At 60.8% G+C, this 16,304-nt stretch overlaps 1 protein-coding gene across 2 annotated transcripts in view; it reads right to left on the bottom strand.

The window, feature by feature from the left end:
- Positions 1–16,304, bottom strand: part of NOL4L (nucleolar protein 4 like) — a gene marked incomplete at its 5' end in the record, with an annotated part of 131,482 nt that overhangs the window by 9,200 nt on the left and 105,978 nt on the right. For both annotated transcript variants that reach the window (XM_082644853.1, XM_082644854.1), the window contains 5 exons: positions 37–238; positions 680–802; positions 1,006–1,197; positions 1,277–1,462; positions 3,834–4,102. In XM_082644853.1, the coding sequence (XP_082500979.1) occupies positions 37–238; positions 680–802; positions 1,006–1,197; positions 1,277–1,462; positions 3,834–4,102 (972 nt within the window). The remainder of the gene's footprint in view (positions 1–36; positions 239–679; positions 803–1,005; positions 1,198–1,276; positions 1,463–3,833; positions 4,103–16,304) is intronic.

The raw sequence follows: 16,304 nt of genomic DNA, 5'->3' as shown, positions 1-16,304 counted from the left end.
GTCAGGGAGCCGCAGAGCCTGGTGTCCCGCACTCACCATTACTGTGATTTCCTGTTTGGAGGGAGGCAGGGGGCTGCAGGTTGCTGCCCAAGGCCCCGTAACCACGGTAACTGTAGTTCAGGCCACCGTTGACGTACACAGGGTCCTGGGAGTAGGAGGAGGCTGGCAGTGAGTAGGTGGAGTGGGGGATGGCTGCGGAGTCCCGGGACTGCTGCTTGTCCAGGGCTATGGGCTCGTCCTGCGGAGCGGGAGGGAGGCGCTGGGGAACCACAGGGGCAGCAAGCCCTGACCACGGTCCCTGGACAGGGGTGGGTGGTGGCCCCAGATTTGCCGGGACCCGGTGCGGGACCTGCAGGACTCTGCCTCTCCCCCTGGCTGCCTTGCCCAGGGCCTCCCCCAGCCCCCTATCTGCTCATCTATCTTCAGGGCAGAGTTCATCTGTTCCTGCCCGGCTGAAGACACTCTCAGGGCTCGGGATGAAGTCCAGACTCCCTTCCTAGGTCCGCAAGGCCTTTGTGTCTGGGCTCCTCTGACTTCCCCCCACCCGCCCCCCTCCCCCCAGCATCTCCATCTCCCATCTGAGGATGCCCTCTCCCTGCTCCCTCTGCACCCAGGGGCCATGGTAGTATCTGCGGGATGGCTGAGGACACCCTCCCAGTGGCTGGCAGCGAGCAGGCACCTGAGAGGACTGGTAGATCTCCAGGCGCATCCTTTTGGCTGCTTTTCTCGTCTCGCTCTCACAGGCAGCTGCCAGGATGTTTTCTGCCATGGCCGAGGTCAGGTGGGGAGGTGTGGGTCTGGTCTGCAAGCAGAATGGGGATGGAGCCAGTGTTAGGGCGCAGAGACCCTGCCCTAGAGGTGGGCAGGGCATCACTGGGCTTTGGGCTCCTCTGTGAACCAGGGGCCACAATGCCTGCTTCCAGGGGTATTGGAAGGGCTGTGGGAAAAGCGCCCGGGTGGCCGGGAGGGTGCGGGGAGCCTGGGACTGGTGGGCCTGGGGCTCACCATCTCCATGCCGTTCTTCTTCATGCGCCGGCAGGACTTGAGGTACGTGCGGATGCGCTTGCGGGCCCGCTCCTGGAACTCAGGGAACTGCCGGCTGCAGGACTCGATGATGGCCTGGATCTTCTCCTTGGGCTGCTTGGAGATGGGCACCATGCGGTCCAGGTTCTCGTCCACAAAGAGACGCACGAACATCTGCAGGAGACACAGGCTGTGGGAAGGGCTGGCCCGGCTGAGCCCCCGCCCCAGCCAGCCATCCCGGGCGGGCACTCACGTTGAAGGCCTTGAGGCGCTCAGGGTCCATGCCCTCAGAGTCATTCATCTTGTCATTGTCCTCATGGTCGTCGTGGTCATCGTCATCGTCATCTGCTGTGGGGGCCCGACCCACCGTCAGGTCCTCAGGGCAGCCACTGACCTCGGTTTTGATGGAGTCGTAGCTCCCCGAGCTGTAGGGGGGGGACTGAGAGGGCGGGGGTGGCAGAGGGTCAGGCCGCGGTGAGCGTGCGGGCAGGCGCGGCGAGCACGCCCAGCTGCCATGTGAGCCACGCTGCAAGGCCCTGAGCAAGTCACTTTCCTTCTGCTCCTTTCCCCTGTGACACGGGGACAGCGATGCTGCCACCCCTCCCTGGGCGGCTGTAGGAAGGACTGCCCACAACCACACATGCAGAGGCCTGGCGCCCTGGAGGAGTTCAGCGGAGGGGATAGTGGTTTACTCGGCAGCAGTGGCCACGTCAGGACGTGCCTCATCGCACGAGGGAAAGGCAAACACAGAAAGGGCTCCTTCCCGCCACCAGCCAGCCTCTCCTGCTTGTGCCAAGATCTGTTCTGGCTTCGGGGTTTTCCTCCCTGCTCCCCAAGGGGCTGCAACCCTGAGCTGACAACCGAGCTGTCACAAAAGCAGTGAGTGTGCTGTCTGTCGGGGATGAGGAACAGATGGGCTGGGAGAGAACCAGCCAAAGAGACGGGCCCATCAGGCAAAAGGGCATCCTCGCAGCTCCCGGGCTGGGCTTCTCCTGTCTGCCGCCACCCCTGGAAGTCACCGTGGGCCCCGATGCAGAGCGTGTGTAGAAAGGGGAGAGGGAACCAGGCACAGCCCACTGGGAACCAGGCACAGCCCCTTGTCCTGCAGTAGAGAAGGGACCCACCCCCTGAGCCCCTCCTGGAACAAGACCCTTCCCCAGCTCTCCTGGGAATGCACTTCCCCACTCTCCTCTCCGCTTTTTCCATCTTCTTCATCCTTTACTGCTCAGTTCCCATCCGGTCTCCTGCCCACTGCCACACGTGCTCTGGGAAGGCTCCCCGAGGACCACTGACATTTGCCCTTTAGAAAGTTTGCGGCTTTGGCGAGTCCTGACTTCACTCAGTGGTACCCTGACTAGCAGTGTCCTGGAGACACGGTCCCTGCCCTCAAGGAGGTGGGCATCTAGTAGGCAGTCAGGCCCAGGAAACAAACAGCCGCAGATCACACCCTGCAACGTGGCCACATAGTGGCCCAGACGACATACAGCTCTTGCTGACAAATGCATAAAGACAGACACTGATTGGTGCCCTGTCCCATGGTAGCTGCCACCACCAGCCTCCACGTGACCACACCCACCGAGGTCGGCCCTCCCAGGGTCCCTGGCCTCGTGCCCATCTCTTGACCCACACATAGACTCTGAAGGGGAAAGGACACCCAGGTCCTCTGGCCTCCCGCTGGGCTGTGTCAGACTCACAACGGAGGGTCAAAGGTGCCTTGGGCAAGTCACATTCCCAGGTGCTCTTTGGCCAATCCTCTGCCAGCGTCAGAGGAGACAGAAGAGCTCTCGGCGGCGCTCATGCTCCCATCTCACTTCCATGGTCCACACATGTGGCCTGAGGCCGCGGTGGCAAACTCCACCCCTCTGGCTCTCTGCCTGCCGAGGCAGCAGCTGTGCCTGCCCCTGGGACCCAGTCAAAGAAGGGAAGACAGTGCTCTGGCCAGTACCTGCCCCGCAGCCTGGGCTCAGACACACAGTGATGACTGGACACCCGTTCATTTGTACAGAACCTTCCCACGAGACACGTCATTGGAAGCCAGCACTGGCACCCACCCCACACCCTCTGCAGAAGAGAAAACAGGCCCTGGGAGGGGAAGGAACCTGTGCAGGGGCCCGTGGCTGCAGCCCAGGAGTGTAGGGCTCTGAGAAGGCACCTCTGGCCCCCCTAGCCCGGGCAGAAGAAGACCCCCCCCGGGAGAGCTCCCGCCCCCGGTGCCACACTGCACTGCTGCAGGAGACCTCAGTGGCCCGGAGATGGTTTTCGGAAGCAACAGGGGAGTGGGAGGGGAGCGCCAAATGGTGGGGCACCTGTCCGCCCGGCATTAGCCTGGTCTATTGAGTTTCACACATCCACATCCCTGGGGCCACAAACAAAGGCCTCACCTTTTTTCTGCACCATCTGTAGAATGGGGACAGGCATGCAGAGTAGCCAGAAAACATGAGGCCTTGGGCCTCTGTGCTGAATGTAGCCCACTTGCTGCTGTTCCTCACAGCAGACTCTGTTTTGGAGGCAGAGAGGGCCAGGCCACACATCACCCACCACGTCCACCAAGGCAGAGGCCAACAACCCCACTTCACAGATGGGGATGCAGGCTGAGAGAAGTGAGGGCCTTGCTCGAGGTCAACTGAGCGGTCTCCCATTCCAGAGCCTCCCCAGGACAATGATGGCAGAGCAGCCACGGCTACCACCCTGACTTGGTGTCACAACCCCGGTATGTGTGATTTCACGTCAGCCCCACACAACCCTGCCGTGTACGGGCTCGGCAGAGGCTCACGGCTCTGGCGGGCCAGCAGTCCCGCAGCCCCACACACCTCGGGGGTGGTCTTCACCCCGTACTTGACGCGGCTCCGCAGTCCATCGGCGTCGGAGGGGTAGGAGGGCGTGCCGAGCGCTGAGCCCTGCGGGAGCTTCTCGCACAGGTTGATGGGCTGATCCTCGGCGGCGGCAGTGAAGTCCACGGGGGCCACGGTGCCGTTGCCATTCATCTCGGGGAAGGCGGGGTCTCCCTGTGTGCTGCTTGACGTGGACGGGTTCAGGGTGGAGGAGCCATTGCCGCTGCCGCTCTCGGAGGAGGAGTCGTCTGAAACGAGAGGCCTGGGTGTGAGGCTCCACCTCAGCACCCGCTGGCCCCTAAGACCCCCCTCCCCCCAGGTACGTGGCCCTGTGCTATTCTCACGAGCATCCCTGGGCAGGAGGTGAGCGCTGCCGTCCCCGCTGGGGGCGCCAAGAGGTTAGCCTTGCCCCAGCCTGAGTTGGGGGCAGGGTCCCTCTGCCAGAAACTGGGGCCATCAGGGGCGGAGCGGCCATGGAGCGTGCCTCCTGCCCTCCACCCCACAAAAGCCATATCCAGCTTGGAGGGCCTGGGAGTGAGTGGCTGCAGCCTCAAGTCTGACCTGCCTGCCGCAGGTCCAGAGGTCCTCGGACACGCCAGGGGCTGCATGGGGCCTAGCCAGTGCCCCCCTCTTCCTCCAGCTCACCACTGCCTTGCCCCTTCACACCCTCTCCCCACAGGACCCCTTCCCCACAGCAGACCCTCGAACTTCTCCAACCTCTGCCTGAGGAAGGATGGCTCCACTGTGACACCCCTGCCCGTTAGTCACTCCCTCCAGCAAGGAGGCCCAGGCCAATCCTGGCAGCCTGTGCAGACAGAGATCTGCCCTTGGTACACGGCCACATGGCACTGAACATCCAGAGCCAGGGCTGCGGGTGCACCCCTGGCACCTCATGGGCCATCCCTGCTTTCCTGAAGTGACAGCCCAACAAAGCTCTGTGGAGGGCGCCCCCTGCTGCAGACAGCACGGCATTGCTGGGGAATCTAGGAGGACAAACTTTTAACTAGGGGGCTGGACACTTCAGATAAATTCCAGGCCCCTTTTTTCCACACCCTGCCCCAGCCCCCTGCTTGATCAGCTGAGAAGGCAGAGGCCCAAGCTACGCTCAAGCTCCCGGGGTCACTGTCAGGTGAATACCGCGTGGTTCCTGGTGGCGCCCAGGTGCCCAAACGGCTCTGCACCTGGAACCAGAGTGAGTGGGGGAGGGGCGGCCACTGTGAGCCCTGACCGCCTCCCAGGCCACGCCCTCCCCCAGGCCAGGGTCGCGCACGACCCCACCCCCACCCTCCCAGCCGGCAGATTATGAAGATTTAGTTCCTGGTGCTGGGCACTGGGCACGCGCACCTCACCTCCGGAGCGTCCCCATGGTGACCAAGCGGCTCTAGCTCGCCAACCAATCACTGGCCTGCCGGCTGCCCAGGGGCGGGGCCGGGCTGCCCATCAAGCAGCCAGGGCCCAGGGCAGAGGGGGATGGGAAAGGCCTCCGCGCCATGGCACCCCTCCCCCTCGGCTGCCGCAGGTCCCCTGGGCCAGGATGCCCCTCCTTCTCCCCCTCTTCCTCTGGGCAGTCACTGCTCTCTCCATCCTCCTGCAGGACAGCTCCAGGCTCTACTCAAGGCCACCCCAAAGATCCCCCCCACCCCGCCTTGCTCAGCTACACCCCACGGTCCCCAGGCTCGCCGCCCTGCTACCTCTGGAACCTCACCGCCCATCCCCTCCTCCTCAATCACAGACGGGTCTGGTTTTCTTCTGGCAGTGTCTCCAGCGACCAACCTAGATATCTGTGGAATGAGTAGTATTTACTGAGCACCTACTGCGTGCTGACTCTGTCCCAGGCTGAGAAACAAAGTAGTGACTACAACCAAGATGCCAGCCCTCCTGGGGGGACAGATGCACATTACTGAAACACACAGAGAGTGAACGGGCCACCAACTTGCCAAACCACATCCACCCCACCCCCACCCCACTCAGCCTCCTTGGCCGACCTCCCCCTTCAGCACCCCAGCTCCCCTCAGTCACCCCACCCTTTCCCAGCACCAGTCTAATGATCACTCCCCTGTTCCCTAACCTTCCTGCTCCCCACAGCCTGCCCAAGAAGAGTCCACAAGAGTGCCGGGTGTTTTCTTGGTTCCATGATCTCTGCAGCCTCCCCCAGCCCAGGTCCCACTATCCTGGGCCACTTCTGAAGCCTCACACCTCCAGGCCTCTGCTTGGGCTCTGCTGCCTGCCTGCCGTGTTGCTTCCAGCTCAGTAAATGTCAGTCCACCTTCAAGACCTGGCTCAACGCTACCTTCTCAGAGCAGGCCTCCTTCCTCCGCTGTCCCTAGGAAGGAGGTACTCAGAGCCCGAGCCCAGCCTGGTGCCCATCCTTCCGAGGGATACTTCATGCCTCCTTCAGCGGCTCAGGGTCCGTCCTGAGAGCTGCCTACCTCCCCACCAGGGCTGGGCCCGCTGCCAGAGAAGCCCCAGCACCCGGGATTCAGAAGTCTCTGCCAGGGTCAAGGAGCTGGAGGGCAAGGATTGACACCCATCCTGGCCAACTGTCTGAGCTCCTCTGAGCTCTGGCCGGTGCCCATTCTCAGCTCACCTTGCAGGTGTGACTTCACATCCTGGCACCACCCCCAAAAGGCCACTTGCTTGACCTCAGAGGGCCTTGTCTTCCTCCTCTGGAAGGAGGGGTTGCTAGGAGAGTCAATGGGCACCACACCAAGCACAGAGGGAGCCAACTGTCACTACACTTGGCATGGGCGTCAGGCCGACGGCCTCCTGCAGCATCACACCAGGAACGGGCCCAAAGGTGGCGCCCCGACCGCCTGCCTCCCGGCCAGATTCCCTCCAGGGAGGATGGACCCTCTTGCCCTGTGCACCTCCAGGCATGAGCATGAAGGAGGCTTGGGTGCTGTGAGAACACACGCATGTGTGTGTGTGTGTGGGTGTGTGTGTGTGGGTGTGTGTGTTCCCAGGGCCCTCCAGCTCAGGAGCCCAGGGTGCTGGCCCAGACTCTTGAGCTGCCAACATCCTCACCCCAGGGCTGTGCACCTCAGGCGCTGGCTCCAATGGTGGCACGGCCCCTCCGAGTAGGCAGATGCCACCTCAGTCTGATAGGGGAAGTGGCTGGGCAGATGAGACCCATGAGGCCAGGAGCCCGGACCTCGTGTAGCTATGCATTCCAAGTTTTTAGAAGAAACTGGAAATATGCACCATTATGTAAATATCCAGATTTTTAAATACTGGTGACTGATTTACCTTGTTCACATTTTGAAAAACCTTACTGGACAAACGGACAAACAAAACGTGGTCTATCTATGCAATGAAATACTATTCAGCCATAAAAAGTAATGAAACTCTGATACATGCTAGAGTACGGATGAACTGTGGGAACATTACGCTAAGTGAAATAAGTCAGAAGCAACAGGACGGATATTGAATGAGGACACTTACATGCAATATCTAGAATAGTCATATTCATAGACACTGAAAGCATATGAGGGGACACCAGGGGCTGGGGGAGGGTGCAATGGGGAGTTATTGCTTAATGGTTACAGAGTTTCTGCTTAGAGTAATGAAAACTCTGTTTTGGAAATAATTGTGTGCTGGTTGCACAACAGCGCCGATGTACTTCACGCTGCCGCACTGCACACTTAAAAATGGTTAAATGGCAAATTTTATGTTTTACAAAATTTTTCACCACAAAACAAAACTCCTTGAGTAGGCCCGTGGGCTCCAGTTTACAAGCGCCATTTGCTGCCACCACATGTATCCAGGGGCCAAGCCTCTCCCACCTCCACTCTGCATCTGGGGTCAGGGAAACCCAGCGACACACACAGAGCCCTCCTCTGGGGCATAGGTGAGTCACAAGTGCCCCCCCCCACTCCCCAACATGCCGCCCTTAACCTGCCCATGGGCTGCCTGCAACCCGGGGTCCACTTCCTGCCGACGAGGGAGATCATGGGCTTTAGGCAGAATGCAGAGGGGCTGTGTATCCTGGAAGACACCCCTTCACCTCCTTTCAAAATGGGTGCCATGTCAGTAAAATAGGATTTGTAAGGTGTAGACAATACCTGGCACAAAGAATAGGTGCTTAAAAAAATACCCGATCCCCTGCCCCCGCCCAGGCCTTCTCACTTCATAATGCACTTGCTTCCCGAGCATGGCTTTTCCAGACTGGACTGTGGGCTTCCAGGGGCCCCTCGGAGCCCAGCTTGGTGCCAAATCTGAGGTGGGCACGGTAAGGGGAGGTGGGAGAGGGACAGGGCCGGGAAGATGCTGTTCCTGCCCTCGTCCCTTCCTTTCTCACACACTTACTGGGTGTCAGGCCTGTGTGGGGCACTGAGGTGAAAAGATGGGGGTGGTCACTGTCCTGGGGCTCATGCTCTAGGGAGCAAGAAAGCAAACATAGGTTCTAGAGGACACTGGGCTCTGGAGAGAGCCTTGGAGTTTCTCGCCCCTCCTGTCCCCCCACCTCCCCCTGCAACCCCTTCTCCTCTGGGAAGCCCTCTCTGACTGCAGCGCCCATCGAGGCCCCAGTTCTGGACCACCCGCTGCGGATCTCACCCCAGGGAGGGTGGCACTAGGGTGGGTGCTGGGCGGGAGGGAGGGCAGGCTTTCTGGGAGAAGCCTCCAAGGACAGTGCTGAGAAAGCCCTGGGGCAAGGGCTGAAGCCCCCTGACCAAAGCAGGGCAGAGGGCTGCTGAGGCCAAGAAAAGCGGCTGCATCTGTCCGGAGGCCCCGAGGCAGCGGCTGTATCTGTCCAGAGGCCCCCGAGGCAGTGGTGATGACCTGGCCGCAGCCCACAGACTGAGTTCAAACCTCCGAGCTGAAGCCAAACTCTCCCCAGGCCTGCTGGGCCCTGATGGCAGCCCCCCACCCCGCTGTCACCCCATCCAGCTGTGTGCCCTGGCCTCTGCCCTTGTTCCCTCTTCTCGGGACACTCCGAGTTCCCTTCCCTCCAGGGCTTTGCTGAAAGGTCACCTTCTCAGTGAGACCTCCCTGCCCCCACTCTGACACGCTGACCCCTTTACCCATTTGTTTCAGGGTGTTTATCATCTTCTTACATATTATGTCTATGGTCTGTGCCCAGCGCCCCCGTAAGCTGCCCCAGATCGTTCCTGCCTCTCCAGAAACCACACCCCTTCCTCTGGTGAGGGCACCCCGAGTCTTCCAGGGTGAGCGGGTGCCCCAGGCCCGGCCAGTCAGCACAGCCCATCACAGCGATTGTGATGGGCATGTGACCAAGCTCGACCCATGAAAGTCAGTCCAGGGGCTTTTGCAGCAACGACTGGGGAGAAGTACCCTCCCCTCACCACAGGGGCTGCTGAGCCCACTCAGCAGGGAGGCCCTCACCCCGAAGGCAGGGCTGACAAACTGGCACAGACAAATCCCCCCTAAATCCATCCGTGCCCAAAGCCAAAGAAGGCCCTAGACTTTCTGGTTATAGGAGCCAATGATTTCCTTAACTGCTAAAGCTGGCTGAAGGCAGGTTGCATCACGTGTGCCTAGTTTGGCCTCTGAGTAATCCACGGTCCTGCCCCCGGGAGGGCCCGAGGGAACGGAGCCTCCACTGGCCCTCTCCTCACTGTGGGCCACCCCAACCCCAGGAGAGGCTGGCTGCAGGGCCCGCCCTCCCCCAGCGCCCGGCACAGCCCTGGCCCAGAGACCTGCCTGTCACTGTGTGGGGAAAGAAGGAAGCGGGAGAAACATCCGCATCCCAGGCTGGGGCAAGCCGGGTTCCGATCCATTCCTAGTTCTCTCCTCCTCCCAACCCTCTCCAAAAAAATGTGATTTAAGGGAGTCATGCACGCAAACCCATGTCCGAGGAGCGGGGCCGGGGGAGCAGGTGCGGGGCCTCGCTGTCTCCCGACCTTGGGCACAGCCGGCCTCCCTGGCTCCTCTTATCTGCAGTCTAGGGAGTTGCCGCTGACGCCCTCTTGGGCTCTGACACTTTATGACCCTGTGAAAGAACCCAGCTGGCCCCATGGGCACCAAGGGCCCAGTACATGGAGTGCAGGAGTCGGGCCTTCCGGGGGTGCAGGCCTCCAGGCACGGGACATGGAGCTGGAAGTGACCCTCTTGTCTCCACCTGGTCCTTATCTGTGCAGCCATGCCAGGAGGCCCCTCCAGGGTGGGCACCCCACCCACGGCCGGCCAGCCGGAGCCCCGAACAATGCCAGCAGGACAGGACTGCCCCCAGCCTGTGACTGCAGTGACAGGGACAAGTGCAGTGCGGGGCCACGTGGAAGTGGCGGGAATGCACCCCTCCCGAGCATTTCCACAAAGCCAGGCCTCCCTGGCTCCGGCGAAAGGCAGCTCCCCGGTCTGGGCAGGACACAGAGCCCACCACCTGTGCCCGAATGCCTATGGGCAGGGGAGGACTGCGTGCCCATCTATGCAACGTGGGGCAATGCGCTGCTATTCAAATGGGGGAATTAGTGATGAATGGGGGAAATTGTTCCTCCTTCTGTCCAGTCTCCAGAAGGAGACAAAAACCCCTTTTACCTCGGCAAACAATGCCCTTATGTGGGCGCCAGCGCCCCACAGTCCGCACAAGCCCGGCTCTGTGCGAGCCGCCAATCGCCACACCAGGCTCTGGGGCCACAGCCGGTGGCGCCCTCTCCCAGGGGCGACCCTCGCAGGCTCCCGAGGGCTGGGCAAGAGCGCGAAGGTCCGCCGGCCCTGGGACCACGGGCCAGGCATACGGCCCCACCAGCCCAGAGTGCCCGCTGCAGGCTGCCCGCTGTGGCCAGAGGTGCGGTTGAGCTGCCGCAGGAAGCGCCCCCTCCTCGGCGGGCTTCCAGGCAGGGGAGAGGAGGGGGCGTCAACAATTCACACACACAGGACATGGGCCCGGAGGAGGCGGAGAGGGGAGAGCGCTGGAGCCGCAGCCCTGCCGTGGACCGGCGGCCCCCAGGGTATGGAAGAGCCAGCCCCGCCTCCCCCCTGCCACGTGGCTTCGGGCTGCAGTCCGGGGGCCCTGACTCTGCTCTGAATTTGGGGTGCGCGCCTCGCCAGGGCTAGCCTCCGCTCTGACAATGGCCAGTGGCCAGGATGTGTTGACATGATGCATAGTTCCCAGGAGCATCCGGCTCCTGGCAGGCTTACCCTGCTCTTCCTCCCGCAAGAGGGCCCTGAGGTCAAACGGGGGACACCGAGGAGTTGGGTGAGGCGGTGTCACTGGGACCCCACCATCCTGGGCGGTGGGGCCACGCCAAGCATCTGCCCCACAGTCTGCCTTCGGACCCCGCTGCCTGCCTAACTGCCCCTCCTGAGCGCTACCCCGCTCCATCCCTGTGGCTGCAAAGGCCTGGCCCAGCCCCTGCTCGCCATCCCGGCTCCACTCCTGCCCCCAACACCCCCAGCACCTCTATTCCGCAGCATCCACCTTCCTGCCCTTTTAGGACTCATTCCTGAAGCTGGTATCAACACCTGAGGCCCTCAGAGCGGCGCTGTCCAACAGAAACGTAGTGCAAGCCACCTACGGAATTGTCAGCTTTCTAGTAGCCACATTAAAAAAAGTAAAAAACAAAAAACAAGTGGAATGAATTTTAATAAACTACTTTATTTAACCCAATGTATCCAAAATATTATCATTTCAACTAATAATTAATTCCGCGTTAAATCTGAGATACCTTACATCCTTTTTTCATACAAACTCTTTGAAACTCAGTGTGTATTTTACACGGTACACCTCAATTTGCACGAGCCCTTTTCGATAGCGGTGTGTGGCTCCCATGTTAGCGCAGACCCATATTTTTGTGATTTCCCCCTAAAACTGAAATCATTTCACTCAGTGCAGGGACCCTGGGGTCTCAGCCCCTAGAGAGGTGTCCAAGTTGCAGATGAGAGTTGGGGTCTTGGGGCAGGTGGCCTGAGCAGGGCTGGCGGCGGGGCACTGGGGGCAGGCGCCACCTTCGGTGGGGGTGGACACCAAGTATGTGGCAGGCGCCGGGCAGACTCATCGTGCCTGATTTGCACAACCACCCCCCGGAACAGGAAGGAACCAGAGGATCCCAGAGGGAAGTCATCGGCTGTCACACAGTGTGAATGGAAGAGCACAGATGAGCCCCAGTGCTGCCTGATTCCCCGAAGCACCCACCCCTCATGCTCTTTCTTCTCTTGGCCTCGACTTGCCCATCTGTACTATGGGACAGCCCCCACCCCTGCCACTGTCCCACTTTCTGCCGGCCCTCCCCAACATATCCTGGCCCAATGTGCCCCGGGGGAAAACACTCCCAATATGGACAGCCTGGGTCTACGTCTTCCCAGGCCCGACAGTCTCCCTGGCCCCACCCTCAAGGCCAAACACAGGCAGTGAGCCCTCAATGCTAATTCAGTGTGCAAATCTCTAGCTGAGATGTCCCCTGCACCCCCTCACCCCAACCCCAAAACAAATGATGTGTTCTGAGAGCAAAGAGAGCCACTTCGGGCAACCATGTGTGAATGATTCATGGGGCAGGGCCCTAGCCCCAGAGCCTGTGTGCTTGTGTGTGGCTTCTGTGGGCCTGGCAGGCCTTCTGCCAGCCAGCCAGGAAGCCTGTCTGGGTTCGGTGCATCCCAGCCCTTAGGTCAGAGTGATCACGCCAGAGTGGCCCCGGTCACTTCCTGGTTCCTGGGAACGTCGCCTGTGGACAGGATCGGGTGGCGATGCCTCTCCGACACACCCCTCCCCCGGCCTCCTCTCCAGCAGAGCAGGCCTGCCTCCACAGAGGGGCAAGAGGCATTTGGGTTTCCACGTGTCCTAGGCTGGGGAGGGGGCCGGGGGGAGCAGGGCTCTGACACCCCGATGGCTCAGCAGGCCTAGGCGAATCTTCCAGGTGTCGGGGGGATCTCCCTCTCCTTTTCTCAGCAGGTGAACTTTACCTCTAGGGCCCTGGAGCGTGTCCTGCCCTATGCCCCCACCAGGCGTCTGGGGACCTGTGAGGGCCTAAGACCCTGGCAGCCTGCACAAGGCCAGGGCTGTGCAGGCCTGGCCTGCTCTGGGGATAAAGGGATCTCTCGGTGCTGTCTCCCAGCCTCCTTTACCCCGCAGCGGCAGGAGGCCAGGACAGCCCAGCATTGTCTGTGCCGCCTGCAGCCCAGCTGATGATGGACACTTTCCTGTGACCCGGGCCTGGTAGGGTGGCTCACGGCCAATCCCCGGAAGGGCTTGGGCCCTAGTTCTGGGGTTGGGGGGCGGGGGCAGGAGGCCGCCGTCGCCACTGCCTCTCTCCATCCGGTGTGGATGTTTGGAGCCTTGAATAGGAGCAAATAGCTACTGCTCTAGAAGGAGGGAGTATGTGACCTGTAGCCAGAAAGTGAGGCCCAGACACAGCTTCCAGTCTCACCTGAGAAAGGTGGAGTCAGGACCAAGATCAGGCGTCGGGGAGAGGAGGCTCAGTTTAAAAGCCCACTGCAGGGGGCTTCCCTGGTGGCGCAGTGGTTGAGAATCTGCCTGCCAATGCAGGGGACAAGGGTTCGAGCCCTGGTTTGGGAAGATCCCACATGCCGCGGAGCAACTAGGCCCGTGAGCCACAACTACTGAGCCTGCGCGTCTGGAGCCTGTGCTCCGCAACAAGAGAGGCCGCGATAGTGAGAGGCCCGTGCACCGCGATGAAGACTGGCCCCCGCTTGCCACAACTAGAGAAAGCCCTCGCGCAGAAACGAAGACCCAACACAGCCAAAAAAAAAAAAAAAAAAAAAAAGCCCACTGCAGGAAGCCATCCCAGGGAGGCCACTGTGAAGGGGCCACAGTTCCCCCCACCATGTGACAGTGACCAGGGAGGATGCCCAACAACGAGGGCTGGGTCCACAGTGAGCAGGCTGCAGCAGGCTGTGAAGCCTTGGGGCCCTGGCTGGGGAGACAGCTGCTCCAACCACAGGGGTGGGCCCGTGGGAGGGTGGGTACCATGCGCACAGAACATGAGAAGTGGCCGAGGCTCAGGGGTAACGCGGGCGGCGTCTCCGAGCCTGCCTGGCCCGGCCCCAACCCCACGCGCAGTACAGCCTCTTGCCTCTTCCCCTGCACAGGCAGCTTCCACCCCCGGCCAGGAACACTCCCGTGGCATCCTCAGTGCCCGGCACAGTGGCCAGCACACAGGAGCTAAGCTGCTGCCCTGGCGCCTTCTCCTTGGACAGAAGAGCTAACTTGCAGCTGCCCGTGGGGCTGCCCATCAGTGAGGGAGCCTGGGACGGGTCTGGGGTTTGCAGATCGGAGAGCAGGATCCTGGGAGACGTAAGGTCCCCCAACAGGCCCTGGCACATGTGGGCGGTGAGTGGGACAGGAACTCAGGAGATGCTAGAGCAAGCTGTGGGTGCCCAAGCCGCGAGCTTGTAAAGAAAGCCGTGGTCAGAACCCCACAGGGCGCAGTGGGCAGAAGGGATCAAGGAAGACCTGGATGGATGAGGAGACAGGACTGGACCACGTGGGGCAGTGAAGGGTCGGGTGGATGGGGTAAAGTGAGGCGGACTCCTGACCCACCTACAGCCCCCTCAGCCTGTGAGTGCCAGTTGGCCACGGACCCCAGCCTCCGGCTCTTCAGCAGAGCCTCCTGCAGCTGCCTGGCCACCTGAGAGGAAACGATCCCATCTCCGTTCACCCAGCCTTCCCTGTCCACACACCGTCCATTCCTCACCCCGCCATCCAGTGACGGGGAGGGACTGGCCCCAGGCCACACAGCAGACAGGCAGCAGAGGCAGAATCTAGCCTGGGCTGGCTCACCGTGGCTGGGGTTAGGGCATACTCCCCCTGCAGACCCACCCTCCGTGGAGACCAGGGAGAGAGGCCCAGGTGGGTGAGGACAGGGGAGGCGGCACTGCTGTAAATACCGAGCCCTGTGCAAGCAAGTCACACACCTGCTCCCCAGGTGACCGCCCCTGCTGCTGCCCAGTTTGCGTGTCTGGGTAGTGGAGCGCCACACCCAAGGGCAGCAAGAGCCAGGAGGCAGGAAGCCTTGGTCTTCTCACAAAGGGCTCCTGAGACACACCAGGATTAATGGCTGCAGTCACGCAGGCCACGCTACAGACAGCAGCCAGGGATCAGAGGTGAACAACTTGCTTAAGACCGCACTGCAGGACCAGGGCAGGCCAGGACCTGCTTGGGAGAGCCACGGCAAGGTGCCAGGGGCTGCCGGCAGGGGGCCGTGTCCGGGAGAGACCCTGGGCCCACAGAGGTGGCTTCACGTCTCTCCTTCCTCCTGGATCCCTTGCATGCCAGCCCCTCGCCTGGCCTGGGCCCTCTCTCCTGGTTGAAGCTTGGGGCCACAAGGAGCTTCTGGAGACATGTGACCCAGGAAATCCCCAACCCTGGCACGCAGCATCTTCCTCCCTTCCCAGCCTCCTCCTGACGTGCTGCCCAAGCTTCCCAGGCTGTTGAACACCTGCCTTCGACATCACAACGCAGCCTCCTCCGAGAGGCTTCCACTGGTCTCCCGTCTCTGCCACTAGCTTCTCAAGAGCCGTTTGCTGGGCACCTGCTCTGAGCTGAGGGCTGGGGATAAAGCCCAGAAGAGGACACTCGGCCCTGAGGCTGCTCCATGCCACACTGTTTGTGACAACAGAAAAGGGGGGCTGGGATGTCCTTCCCCATGAGTGGCCCAAACGTAGGCTCTGGAGTCTGAGACACCCTTGTGGCCACTTGGAGTCTGGGCAAGTTACCTCTCCCTCTGCAGGTCAGGCCTAGTCACAGCTCTGAGCTCACAGGGTCACAGCCAACCTGCCACCAGCGCAGAGCTGAGCAAACAGTGGGCTCAGGAATGGGACCTCCAGTCACTGGGATGACCAGCCAACCTTTAAAGATGCCATATCAGCGATGGGGAGAAACGAGACACCATGTGGAAAAAAACGTGGGTCCAACACTACATGATCCCTCCCCCCACCTTTTTATTTTTTTTAAAGGAAATGACTTCGATTACATACACAGAAAAGACTAAGAAAAATAGCACTGGCAACATTGGTAACTTTGTCATTTTTTTGTTTTGCTCCTGTTTTTTTTCTGTTTTCTACAATGAATGTAATACTTGTGAAATAAGGTAAAAAATAAGATACGTTTCTTCAAAGACACATCTCCTGCCCTCAGAAAGCTTACAACCTGGCGGGGATCCCACGTTCTGCGTGCCTGTCCCTCTCCTGCAGGTTCCTTGAAGGGGCGAGGGGTTATCAGCCTCCCAGGCCACAGGGCTTGATATTCATGTGACAAAACTGGTGAAGAGCCCTGAAAGAACCAAAGGCTTAAGCCAGGACCCTCAGCGCCTTGGTCCAGCCTCAAGACGTGGTGATGGCCACTGGAGGAGAGGCTCCAGACGTCCAGTCTGCAGGCAGAAAGCGCCGGCACCATGTCCCTGGAGGGAGGGAAGCTCCAAGGTCCAGTGGGTCCCAGAGGCCCAAGGCTGGAGGAGCCTCTCACTGAGAGGCACAAACAAGAGGCCCCCCAGATGCGCCACAGCTCCTGCCCAGCAAAGGCCAATGATCCTGCAGGAA

The sequence above is a fragment of the Mesoplodon mirus genome, assembly GCF_964341445.2.
Source record: "Mesoplodon mirus genome assembly, chromosome: 15".
Taxonomy (NCBI): Eukaryota; Metazoa; Chordata; class Mammalia; order Artiodactyla; family Ziphiidae; genus Mesoplodon; species Mesoplodon mirus.
Note: the sequence above shows the minus strand (reverse complement) of the source record. Positions and strands in the feature narration are given on the sequence as shown.